The following is a 13,925-nucleotide window of genomic DNA, read 5'->3' as shown; positions in this document are numbered from 1 at the left end:
CGTCACGCCGAAGACCCGGGTTCGATTCCCCACATGGGTAAAATGTGTGAAGCCCATTTCTGTTGTCCCCCGCCGCGATATTGCTGCAATATTGCTAAAAGCGGCGTAAAACCAAACTCACTCACTCACTCATGTACTATATTAATGTGTATATGGTGGCGGTAGAGTAGCCTCGTGGTTAAAGCGTTCGCTCATCACGCCAAAGACCCGGGTTCGATTCCCCACATGGGTACAATGTGTGAAGCCCATTTCTGGTGTCCCCCGCTGTGATATTGCTGGAATATTGCTAAAAATGGCGTAAAACTAAACACTCTCTCACTAATGTGTATATCAAAAGTCTTATTCATGATGGTAATTACAGATGTTAAGATGGTAATTATTCATGTAAATGCGTGAATATTCATCAAAATAGTTCATGATTTCATGTCATGTTCAACAGTTCATAAAACGAACTGACACGCAAACCCGAATACGGACAGCCAATACGTACGTTGTAGTCCTTAGTCCTTACCGCCGCAGAGTGCGTACTTTAATGCATATAGCTTGTTCAGTCTTGGTTCGGGTTGAAACAAAAGTTTAATATTGATTTAAATGTCATAAACGTCCCTGTTTATGGAACAGCATGCACGCCAATATCCCTTGAAGTGGGTCTCAGGAGGACCTGGCGCCCGTCTTTAGCCCTTATATCCCATCGAGTCGTACATCTGACAGGGAGAATGAGAAAAAAAACTGGCACTTGTACACGCAAAACCTCAAGCTTGAGAGGGTCCTTGATGGTTCGTGTAAAGTCCACATAAACGGTGCCCGAGTTTTGGAGCGTGAATTGTCGACATGGCGGATATTTTACGTCCACTTCACTTACTTACTTCATGTACATTACGTTCAAACATTTGTATGCCGACCGCAGATTTGGGAAATATTAAAGTTAGTAGTAACTATTTCTTGTCGAGTCTACATCAGGTAAACCAGCACCATAGCCAGACAAAGTCACAACAAGGAAACCCAGTTAAACCACACCTTGTGACTGTTGTCTGATACTCACAGCTGGGTACCCAGATAAACCACACCTTGTGACTGTTGTCTGATACTCACAGCTGGGTACCCCGATAAACCACACCTTGTAACTGTTGTCTGATACTCACAGCTGGGTACCCAGATAAACCACACCTTGTGACTGTTGTCTGATACTCACAGCTGGGTACCCAGATAAACCACACCTTGTGACTGTTGTCTGATACTCACAGCTGGGTACCCAGATAAACCACACCTTGTGACTGTTGTCTGATACTCACAGCTGGGTACCCAGATAAACCACACCTTGTGACTGTTGTCTGATACTCACAGCTGGGTACCCAGATAAACCACACCTTGTGACTGTTGTCTGATACTCACAGCTGGGTACCCAGATAAACCACACCTTGTGACTGTTGTCTGATACTCACAGCTGGGTACCCAGATAAACCACACCTTGTAACTGTTGTCTGATACTCACAGCTGGGTACCCAGATAAACCACACCTTGTGACTGTTGTCTGATACTCACAGCTGGGTACCCAGATAAACCACACCTTGTGACTGTTGTCTGATACTCACAGCTGGGTACCCAGATAAACCACACCTTGTGACTGTTGTCTGATACTCACAGCTGGGTACCCAGATAAACCACACCTTGTGACTGTTGTCTGATACTCACAGCTGGGTACCCAGATAAACCACACCTTGTGACTGTTGTCCACCATACTCACAGCTGGGTACCCAGATAAACCACACCTTGTGACTGTTGTCTGATACTCACAGCTGGGTACCCAGATAAACCACACCTTGTGACTGTTGTCTGATACTCACAGCTGGGTACCCAGGTAAACCACACCTTGTGACTGTTGTCTGATACTCACAGCTGGGTACCCAGGTAAACCATACCTTGTGACTGTTGTCTGATACTCACAGCTGGGTACCCAGGTAAACCATACCTTGTGACTGTTGTCTGATACTCACAGCTGGGTACCCAGATAAACCACACCTTGTGACTGTTGTCTGATACTCACAGCTGGGTACCCAGATAAACCACACCTTGTGACTGTTGTCTGATACTCACAGCTGGGTACCCAGATAAACCATACCTTGTGACTGTTGTCCATACAGCTCACAGCTGGGTACCCAGGTAAACCACACCTTGTGACTGTTGTCTGATACTCACAGCTGGGTACCCAGATAAACCACACCTTGTGACTGTTGTCCGATACTCACAGCTGGGTACCCAGATAAACCACACCTTGTGACTGTTGTCTGATACTCACAGCTGGGTACCCAGATAAACCACACCTTGTGACTGTTGTCTGATACTCACAGCTGGGTACCCAGATAAACCACACCTTGTGACTGTTGTCCGATACTCACAGCTGGGTACCCAGATAAACCACACCTTGTGACTGTTGTCCGATACTCACAGCTGGGTACCCAGATAAACCACACCTTGTGACTGTTGTCCAAATACTCACAGCTGGGTACCCAGATAAACCACACCTTGTGACTGTTGTCTGATACTCAACCACACCTGGTGACTGTTGTCCGATACTTGGGTACCCAGATAAACCACACCTTGTGACTGTTGTCTGATACTGATACTCACAGCTGGGTACCCAGGTAAACCACACCTTGTGACTGTTGTCTCACAGATACTCACAGCTGGGTACCCAGATAAACCACACCTTGTGACTGTTGTCATACTCACAGCTGGGTACCCAGATAAACCACACCTTGTGACTGTTGTCTGATACTCACAGCTGGGTACCCAGGTAAACCACACCTTGTGACTGTTGTCTGATACTCACAGCTGGGTACCCAGGTAAACCACACCTTGTGACTGTTGTCTGATACTCACAGCTGGGTACCCAGATAAACCACATACCTTGTGACTGTTGTCGTCCATACTCACAGCTGGGTACCCAGGTAAACCATACCTTGTGACTGTTGTCTGATACTCACAGCTGGGTACCCAGATAAACCACACCTTGTGACTGTTGTCTGATACTCACAGCTGGGTACCCAGATAAACCACACCTTGTGACTGTTGTCTGATACTCAACCAGCTGGGTACCCAGATAAACCACACCTTGTGACTGTTGTCTGATACTCACAGCTGGGTACCCAGATAAACCACACCTTGTGACTGTTGTCCGATACTCACAGCTGGGTACCCAGATAAACCACACCTTGTGACTGTTGTCTGATACTCACAGCTGGGTACCCAGGTAAACCACACCTTGTGACTGTTGTCTGATACTCACAGCTGGGTACCCAGATAAACCACCTTGTGACTGTTGTCTGATACTCACAGCTGGGTACCCAGATAAACCACACCTTGTGACTGTTGTCTGATACTCACAGCTGGGTACCCAGATAAACCACACCTTGTGACTGTTGTCTGATACTCACAGCTGGGTACCCAGATAAACCACACCTTGTGACTGTTGTCTGATACTCACAGCTGGGTACCCAGATAAACCACACCTTGTGACTGTTGTCTGATACTCACAGCTGGGTACCCAGATAAACCACACCTTGTGACTGTTGTCCGATACTCACAGCTGGGTACCCAGATAAACCACACCTTGTGACTGTTGTCTGATACTCACAGCTGGGTACCCAGGTAAACCATACCTTGTGACTGTTGTCTGATACTCACAGCTGGGTACCCAGGTAAACCACACCTTGTGACTGTTGTCTGATACTCACAGCTGGGTACCCCTTGTGCCTGCTGTCCAATACTCACAGTGGGTATCCCAGAAGTGTCATTCTGGTGATCGCTGATTGGTTTACATTTTCCAAACAGCAAAGACATCAGTTTCATGTTGCTGCCAGTGACGTAATCACAAAATGCCCCACACAGTCAGTAAAACTATGTGATCATGTATTTTTGGGTAGCGTCATCTCTTACTTGCGACTACCATTTTGTGTTCAAATAAGACATTTGTTTCATTTCAGCCGAGTAAACAAAATGGGCGATCCTTTAAGAAACGAGCTCAAGAATTTCTCTTGAAGTGGTCTTTCTTTGGAGCAAGAGTCATGCACAATTTGACATTAAACAACGCTCAAAGTTTCGGTAAGGACACAATGTCAGGCACTGTTCATGTTAAGTTTAGCCATCTTGCTCCAGGAATCTTTGGTTTACGGGAGTACAATCTAAAGTTGTCTGGAGAAGTCCCTAACAGTAAATGTCCGCAGTCGTCACGTGATTGACATGTAGGTTACGTCAAATTATTACACACATTACATCTAAGTTAACTATTCTTAAGACTATTAAATATATATCGTTAAGACTGTCGTATCCCCTAGTCTTAGTATTAGAGTCGAGAGCGTACAAGCTGGACGCAATCAAAACACTGCCAACACTTGTGACGTCACATGTAATCCTATACGTCATGACAGGCTCCTTCCACCTGATCCGGATGCTGCTGGATGAGTACGTCCTCCTGGCCGTGGAGTCCCAGCTCCACAACGAGAAGGAGGCGGAGCTTCAGACACTGCTGGACAAACACATGAAGCCAGGTAGGTGCACGCTTACATGAAGCTGGGTAGGTGCACGCTTACATGAAGCATGAAGCAGCCGGTGGGTAGGTGCACGCTTACATGAAGCTGGGTAGGTGCACGCTTACATGAAGCCAGGTAGGTGCACGCTTACATGAAGCTCGGTAGGTGCACGCTTACATGAAGCAGGGTAGTGGACAGTCACATAAAGTTGGGATGGTGAACGCTTACATGAAGCTTGGTAGGTGCACGCTTACATGAAGCAGGGTAGGTGCACGCTTACATGAAGCAGGGTAGGTGAACGCTTACATGAAGCTAGGTAGGTGCACGCTTACATGAAGCTTGGTAGGTGCACGCTTACATGAAGCAGGGTAGGTGCACGCTTACATGAAGCTGGGTAGGTGCACGCTTACATGAAGCAGGGTAGTGGACACTTACATAAAGCTGGGTAGGTGCACGCTTACATGAAAGTGGATAGTGCACACTTACATAAAGATGGGTAGTGGACACTTACATAAAGCTGGGTTGGGGCACGCTTACATGAAGACAGGTAGTGGACACTTACATAAAGCTGGGTAGGTGAACGCTTATATGAAGACAGGTAGTGGACACTTACATAAAGCAGGGTAGGTGCACGCTTACATGAAGACAGGTAGTGGACACTTACATAAAGCTGGGTAGGTTCACGCTTACATAAAGCAGGGTAGATCACGCTTACATGAAGCAGGGTGCACACTGCATAAAGCTGGGTAGGTGCATACATGAAGCTGGGTAGACAGGTAGCTGGGTAGTGGACACTTACATAAAGCTGGGTAGGTGCACGCTTACATGCTAGTGGACACGCTTACATGAAGCACGGTGGATAGTGCACACTTACATAAAGCTGGGTAGTGCACACTTACATAAAGCTGGGTAGTGGTCACTTACATAAAGCCAGGTAGTGGACACTTACATAAAGCAGGGTAGATGCATGCTTACATGAAGACAGGTAGTGGACACTTACATAAAGTTGGGTGGGTGGAGGCTTTCATGCAGCTGGGTAGCGAATATATACGTGGAGCCATGTTGTCCACACCAGCTAGGTAGTGGACATGTACGTGAAGCTGGGTAGTGGACATGTACGTGAAGCTGGGTAGTGGACGCTTATATGTAGCGTAGGTGGACTCTTCATCGGAGCCAGGTAGTGGACGCTTACCTGAACCTGGGTAGTGGACACCTACGTGTAGCGCATGTGCATTCGTTCTTGATGCCAGACAGGTGGGCTCTCCCATGAACCTTGGCAGGTGGACTCGCACATGTAGATGGGCAGGTCTACTCGCTCATGACGCTTGGTAGAATCTTCCCAGCTTGCGGTCATTGAAAAAACATCAGTGTCGCTTATAACGTATCTGATAAGGAAAATAATACACCATCTAAAATATATCTACAATGTGCCAAATACTAAGTGGAGTTATACCGATATGTTCAATGACATTTCAGATGACCAAGGCACGAAACCTATTCTTGCGCAAGGACCAAGCACGTGTTTTGTTGCCAATCCAAACAGGAACAACCCTTCGAGACCCGGAAGTGTGAAGCGCGAGAATTACCTTGACCCTGATGGACATTACAACGGAATGCACGGCCGTGACCCCTACCCAATCTCGCCTCATCTTAGTTCTCTCACCTCCATGGTAAGTGTAGAGCTTGCCTTTATATTCTGACATACCTGCGTGAATGCATTTGATTTGATTTGTTTAGCTAATTGACAGCAAAATGCGTCATTTGCACATTGAAATCCTATCGTCAGTTGTTATCCATACATTATCTTACTTTGTTATTGCTCACCAACTTCTAAAATGACAATCAAACAGATCTATCGTCAGTTAATTGATAACAGCTGCAAATATGATAACAAAACAGCTTCTTACATCAATGGTAAATGTGTACTTATGGTGTGAATTAGCCTGGTTGTAAACGTAAATATTCCTTAAATATTCGTGAAGATACTCTTAAACCTTTTCAATCCGGAACCGAGTAAATCGGACACCCCGCCTAATGGACTACTCGGAGAGCTTTTGCAAGATATTAAACAGGAAATGTTTAGACGTTAATGGGGGACGAAACTGTGTCAAGACTGCATGCCATGTTGTTCTATGATGTCCAATCTTGTGTGTAAAGGGCGGTAGGGTAACCCACTGGTACACTAAACTTCCATGCTCTTATCCATGCTCTTATCCATGCTCTTATCCGCTCATGGGTAAAATATGTAAAGACATTTTCAGATGTCCCCCGTCGTGATATTGCTGGAAAATTACTTAAACGGCATAAATCCATACTCACTCAGTCGACACTAATACGGAGCCTCTTCATCGAAACTCTTCTTCTCTCACGTTCTTCTTCTTGTAGACTGCCTCTGCCGGCAACAACCAGATGTTAACGCCACCTATCTCCCCCATCGTGGTCAACCCCATCCGCAGTTCTGTCATCAACCAGAACAACATGGGCTACAACCCAACGTCGCAGAGTGGGCCGTCATACGCATACCTAGGTAACCCATCACTTATGTTTGTTCCACTTGATTCTTGGTCAGCTTACAGGTGCCCAGAAACCTATGCTTATGGTAAGAGCCGCCTGAATGGATCAAGGGTCTCACTCGGTAATTTGATTCATCGTACCCCGACGGGAGAGATCGTTGCTACCAATATCGATCACTGCATTGTGCAGAATCGACTCGGATTATACTCGAAGATTGTTTTGCTCGGCGGAGAAAACATTACAAAGACACATTTGCTCCATCAGCGTGTGATTGGTATTTTTCAAATCCATTTATTCAGAAATAACAAAAAAAGGATTTGCTGATATTGGCATACTTTGAAGTTTCATTCAATACTGAAATTTACCCCGTCGCGGCGGAAAGGAATATTGACAGTATAACTGTAATCCAAATAAGTTATTAAATGGTCTGTGTAAATCTTGGATACTTATGGAATAGATGACAGAATTTTGAGTTTAAAAGCTTACAACTTAAGACGAAGTCCCCCACTTTACTGTAATGTCTATTTTTATCGTAAGCAGCTCAGCACGGTGATTATGGCCCCGGCAATGCACCATACATGGGTTCGGTGACTTACCCCCAGGATCCTACAGTTCAGCGTTCAGGGGTCCCCCCAACTCCCTGCCCTACAGCTCCAGTCCCTACAATTTGAAGAACGACATGGAGCCGTACAGCTACCCCGAGCAGCAGTTCCCCGTGGATGCCTACTACCCACCTTCTGGCATGACGGGATACCCACCAGTGAGCCAATCAAACTACTCGTCTCATAATAACAGTTCAACCGGAAGCGGAAGTGCATTTAATGTTGTACAAAGTACTTCCGCTTTCAACAACCCGGGCGGTTACCAGAACCAAGGTAAGAAATAACGCCGTTGATGTTTTCTTCATGCATATGTATGTATATTTCGACAATTGAATTGAATATAATTTTCGTTAACTTTTGCACTGGTAGTTTAAACGGTTCTCTGGCATACGGCTTCCGGCATTTTGTATCGTTTCCATATCTGAAAACCTGCCATCGTCAATGTTTTTAGCGCCCTGATCCAGGACACGGGACCCGGCTGATGCTCTTCGTTTTGCAGAGTTATGTCCCTTAGCTGTGTTAGGATATGTTGGTCGTGATCGATTGTCATCCTTGTTTCATTAAGCACCATAGTGTTTATTTTACAACTACGATCTGCGTCACTTTGGGTGTTTCTCACACATTGAACTGACACTCTGATATAGATGATATTTTACTCTAAGTAAACTCCCTCCCTAAGAAACTCCCTCACTCACCCACAAAGATTTGTTCCAAAATACTGATATATGCGATTTATTCACGAGATAACATTTGATATTTATGTTATTTTTGTGTCAGGGGTTAATATATTTTGTTTTATCGCTTTTTTTTCTCTCACAATATTTCTTTCTTTTAAAACACAATATATATTCCTTTCAGATTTTTCCGGGGGTCCTTCCTACCCTCAGCCCAAGCTTGTAGAACACGTATCGGTGATCCAACAGAGGCCCACGCCCAATCATTACCCAGCAGATATCGGAGATGCACCGCCTTACATCCTGGAACGAAATCACAGATCAAAGGACCCGACTTCTATGTATGGAAACGGGAGCCCAGCAACATGCCACACCCCACCTCACGCAGGTGAGGAGTACATACTCGCATATTTCAGGAGTAGATACAAACATTCTTATAAATACTTTAGTTCGTTGGTTTAATTCCTTTACTTATCAACAGTTCATTGATATATCAGCACAGTTGTTAAATATCATGAAGGTTTATATTGGGTAATTTCCTTTTCTTAGTAGGCATCGCGTATTCATTTCCTTCTTTGTATCAATTGTTCATTGATATATCAGTTCATTTGTTTAATTTCGCTAAAGTTCTTTGGGAAATGTCCTATTATAATCAACAGTTCATTGATATATCAGTTCATTTGTTTAATATAGTCAAGGTTCTGTGGATAATTCCCTCGGCTTATCAACTGTTCATTAATATGATAGCACAGTTGTTTAATATTGTCAATGTTCGCCGGATAATTTCTATCAATTATCTACGTTTCATTGGTACATCAGCACAGTTGTTTAATATCGTCAATATTTGTTGGATAATTCCCTTTACTTATCAACTGTTCATTAATATATCATCACTGCTGTTTAATATCGTCAATGTTCGTTGGATAATTCGCTTTACCTATCAACTGTTCATTAATATCATCACTGCTGTTTAATATCGTCAATGTTCGTTGGATAATTCGCTTTACCTATCAACTGTTCATTAATATATCATCACTGCTGTTTAATATCGTCAATGTTCGTTGGATAATTCGCTTTACCTATCAACTGTACATTGATGTATCAGTTCATTTGTTTGACGTCATCAAGGTTCGTTGGATTATTTGCTATATTTATCAGTATTGTTGTTCATTGGTATATACGCTCATTGCTTGAATATCGCCAAGGCTAGTTGAATAAATTCCTTCAGTATCAACTGTTCATTAATATATCAGTACATTTGTTTGATATCATCAGGTTTAGTTTGATAATTTTCTATTTTTATCAGTTCATTTATGTATCAGCACAGTCGTTTCATATGGTCAACCTCTTTTGGGGGGATAATTTCCTTTACGTATCAGAAACTTGTTCATTGATATACTACCTTATTTGTTTAATATCGTCAAGGTTCGCCGGGTAATTTCCCTTATTCATCATTTCTTCAAAATATATCAGAACAGTTGTTTCATATCGTCAAGGTTCGATGGATTATTGTCATTACTTGTCAGCTGTCGATTGTTTTACCAACTCAATTGTTTAGTCGCATCACCGTTGGTCTAGTTTCTTTACATGGCACTAAAGTTCTTGGTTCCACGATCTCACCTTTCCACCTCCCCTGTTCCAGTTCACCAGCCAGTCCACCAGCTGGGGGAGGACTTCCTGAGCATGTCAGGCATGATGGCCGGGGACCACGACATGGCCTCCTCCTACGGCGACCCCGGGCCGCTCCCCTCCATCAACACCGTTTTCATGTCCGAGGCAAACAAGGGCTGCTTCTAGTGAACCTAGTTCGGGAGGCTCTCTAACTCTTCCCATTAGACACGTGGTGTTCGGAAAGAACATGATCTCTCCCAGATACAGATGTCCTGATTTAATTGTAACATCCCTGCATAACGGATAGACAATGGATAACGCCCACCGGAATGTATGTAGATATTATCTCAATACCCAGCGGTCTCTACGTATTGGTTATCCCGATGAGTGGATTTGTTGAAGGACGATAGTCTAGAAGAACCTACCAGCAATTGCATCCCAAGTGCATGCTGGAGACTGCGGTTAGCTGGAATCTTTGTTCACAGTGGTTCATAGAGAACGAATATTGTATCGCCAGTGTGATTCCAGTGCCAATGAATGCCGTTTCTAGCCATAAATGTGCCTGATAGTTAGAGACGTGTGACACAGACGGTCAGCAGTGACCAGCAATTCGTGGAACCATGAAGCAATCGATCATTCAGATCTGAAAACATTGGCATCACTCCTGAACTTGTGGTATCATTTTACTGCACCTGATTCGGTGGGAATATGTGCTGCTCCTGGAACCTTTCAGCCAACAGGAATAGAATGAGTGGTTTGGGTTTTCGCCCCCTGAAAAAACTGGACCCATAAAAATCAACCCTACCACAAATCGGACTGACTACTAAACCGCCTTAAGATGCATACATAGACACTTCAAGACGAACTGTATGGAATTTGTGTATTAGCCGTGACCCCACCGTGCAGAATTTCTGCTGTTGGTGTTGGCAGTGCGTTGTCCATGCAAGCTTATGCCTAACTTACCCGGCGTTATAGTTGTACAGATTTGCATCCACACTGTGGAACAAACATAATTTGAAGTGTGTAATATGTAAATATATTTAGCTTTCTGCTTTATTATGTAAAGTTGCTTTTGATTCCAAATGTCTTGTTTATGATATTTATGATAGTTATGTACATATGTAGGAGTGATCGTAGATTTAAAGTGCTAATGCTAAATCTTTGCTGAAATGTCTCATAAAAATACCACGCCCTAAACCATTCGGATAAGGAGATATATATAAAACTGCGATTGTTCACAACTATTATGAAATCATAATCTAAATTAAATCGTTGTTTTACTTCACCTCCATTTGTAGAATCTTGTGGAAAATTTGCGAAATTGAAATAACCAAGACGAGAAATGCTTGTTTCAACTACAACGTCTATTGGAGCATTCAAACGTCTTAGTAGATGGTTCAAACGTCTCATGTTCCTGAAATGAAATTTATAAATAAATACGAATTAGGGTGTACTGTCCTTTTCAAGGTCGAAAAGACTATGTTCTGTCTTAAAATTATGAATATCATTAATTTTCGCTAGCTGTTGAAGCTCTATATTGAGTTACAAAACAGATAAACTATAGAAATGTAAATTTATCAGAATCCAGCATCCTTAGAAAAACAATAAAACTGGCGTCAGAATTCTCATAATCAATGTCATGTGACAAACATGTGCACACCAGTTGGTTCCTACAATTATACGGAGAGATATAATGATTACTTCCAATGTGTTGTGGTAAATTTGAGTTATTATATTCCGGGTATGACGAACTCCAGACACATTGATAAATGTTCCTTATTACCGAAGCTGGATATTGATTTGATCAATAACGTCAACGGCATTCAAAGGATACCAATGGGAACTGATTATTCATTAATAGCGCTCCGGGAGATTACGACTGGATTCGTCTTAACAGAATATTCGCGATAACCAGCTTCGTAATATCCGGAGCTGGGTAGTAGATATTAGATGACAATGTACAGGGCTGCCTACTGCCGGAGACAAAGAATATTGCGTCTTCATTGAGCATAGTTATGACCGAGTTGGATCAGATCTGAATGTACATAACGTGAACATATTATTGTTTTGTAAATAATATTAAGATAACTGTGTTTTCATCTTGTCATTAAGGCTACCATGTGCCTTTTCCTGTACTATACCCTGACCTGGGTCATGCCATAGGTTCTCCTAGGTCAGATGCTAGGTCCTTTATTCTGTGCCATGGAATGTTGATTTGTTGTTGAGTTCGGTGTGATTCCGTGTGTGTATAACGTGGAGTGTGTGTGACATTTGTTTATGTATGGCTATATCAGTTGTTGTTTTAGTTACACACAGTTCTTTTGCTATTCTGTGTACGTGACGTGGGGTATAAAGCAATAATGCAACAAAATCAAATTTTGGTAAACTGAGTTTGTACTTTTGGGGCAAGATGGAATCAAACCCTCATACAAGTGCATTGTGGTTTCAAATGTAGTCTTCGTTATATTTCCTTCCCTGTTTCTCTTCATGAATATACGGTCCAAAATTGTTCTTTCGCCTTTTGTCCCACTGCTGTCATGGTGGAACAAAGTCGACAAGGAAAGATAACTCTTATGTTAAAATCCGGAACATTTAGCATATATTTTTTCCGATCGGCCTGAACAATAATAGTTGACATAAGTTTATAATGACCCACGCGATAGCGAAAACCATTTTGATGTGTCACTGGTATATTTTCGGTCTGTGTCCAGAATCCTTTCTTCTCAATTACCTTTTGAGAAGGTTAATATGTAGCAAAAAGTAGGCCGGTGTTCGATTCTTCACATGGGTACAATGTGTGAGAACCAATACTGATCTTCAGTGCCACCATATGGCTGCATTGCAAATGGCACAAGTTCATCCCAATTTCAAATTTAATTCTAATTTGTGACAAAGCCGCCACTTTTCAAGGAGTTGCTTCAGTTAGTCGTATCAGAATCCGATGGTCTGTCCTGGTTATGGTCATCATACTCGTGTTGTTCCGTGTTGTTCCGGAACAAGCGTGCAGCTTACGGAAAGGGGCGGATGGTGACGAATATTTCCAATCAGAAGACTAGTTTTGATGCATACAGAGTTACCTCCCCAGAACAGCTTTTGTGTTCATGATGTAGAAGACGGCATATATTGAACTAGTATTTCGTCATATAACGTTACACGCTGCATGCACGACAAAAACTATGCTTGTGATAATGATCATTTTTGAGAAATTTATGTTATTTCAATGCCATGCCAAAAGAATCGCCTGCAATAAAAACAATCGCAATAGACATACAGCAATTGTAATAAAACAAGCAATATCCCCTGTTCTTATTTTCATCTTCATCCTTACACAACTGTGATTCTGTACTCTGGATTGTCACGAGACTGTGATCGGTGCCAAATAACTCGCTTTTTCCTTCATCTACCACGAATTGTGATAAAAAATGACAATCGTAAAATAATTACAAACGTAATGTTTTAATGTTATTTTCCAGTCATGCTACTAATACTGAGTGCTGCTATTGTGTCTGAAATAGAATGTTGGAAATATCAATTTTCACGTAAAATGTGCCTATTTAACTCTGTTATTTTTGTTTTATTTCTTGTTCTGTATAAATGTGTCTATTGCCATCAGGTGTTATACACAGAATGTAAAGGGCAGCGGATAATTATCTGTATTGCAGTACTGTTTTGTTGTGTTTCTGTGTCAGAACGGTCGTCGTTGACATAGATGTTGGAGGTCACTGAAATGTCTGATTAACCTATATACGAATACACAGATTGAACCTGAATAAAATTTCGAAAAATATTTACTGTTTTTTATAATATTAATGCGCCATTGAGCCCATTGTGCGATTCCGGGCACTTGTTTATGTATTATAATCACTATCAAAGTGATCATCCCAGGTGTTCGCGAAACGGTGAGTGATCCTGGTTGCACCATCACAAATCCACGCAAAGGCAAGTCAATTGTTCACTCACCAAAAACATATACGTGTGGAACAAGTCAAAATGGT

General features: G+C 42.7%; 1 protein-coding gene across 1 annotated transcript in view; it reads left to right on the top strand.

Moving 5' to 3' along the window:
- LOC124261987 (DNA-binding protein RFX6-like) overlaps positions 1-13,717 on the top strand; it is an 84,074-nt gene extending 70,357 nt beyond the window's left edge. The window contains 8 exon segments of the mRNA XM_046696368.1: positions 3,984-4,101; positions 4,428-4,547; positions 6,006-6,199; positions 6,915-7,056; positions 7,584-7,715; positions 7,718-7,918; positions 8,504-8,707; positions 9,962-13,717. Of these exon segments, the coding sequence (XP_046552324.1) occupies positions 3,984-4,101; positions 4,428-4,547; positions 6,006-6,199; positions 6,915-7,056; positions 7,584-7,715; positions 7,718-7,918; positions 8,504-8,707; positions 9,962-10,116 (1,266 nt within the window). The 3' untranslated portion in view covers positions 10,117-13,717.
- Positions 13,718-13,925: the final 208 nt, after the last annotated feature.

The sequence above is a fragment of the Haliotis rubra genome, unplaced genomic scaffold (genome assembly GCF_003918875.1).
Source record: "Haliotis rubra isolate DU_JTF1 unplaced genomic scaffold, ASM391887v1 Scf82, whole genome shotgun sequence".
Lineage (NCBI taxonomy): Eukaryota > Metazoa > Mollusca > Gastropoda > Lepetellida > Haliotidae > Haliotis > Haliotis rubra.
This window is presented reverse-complemented; position numbering and strand designations above follow the sequence as displayed.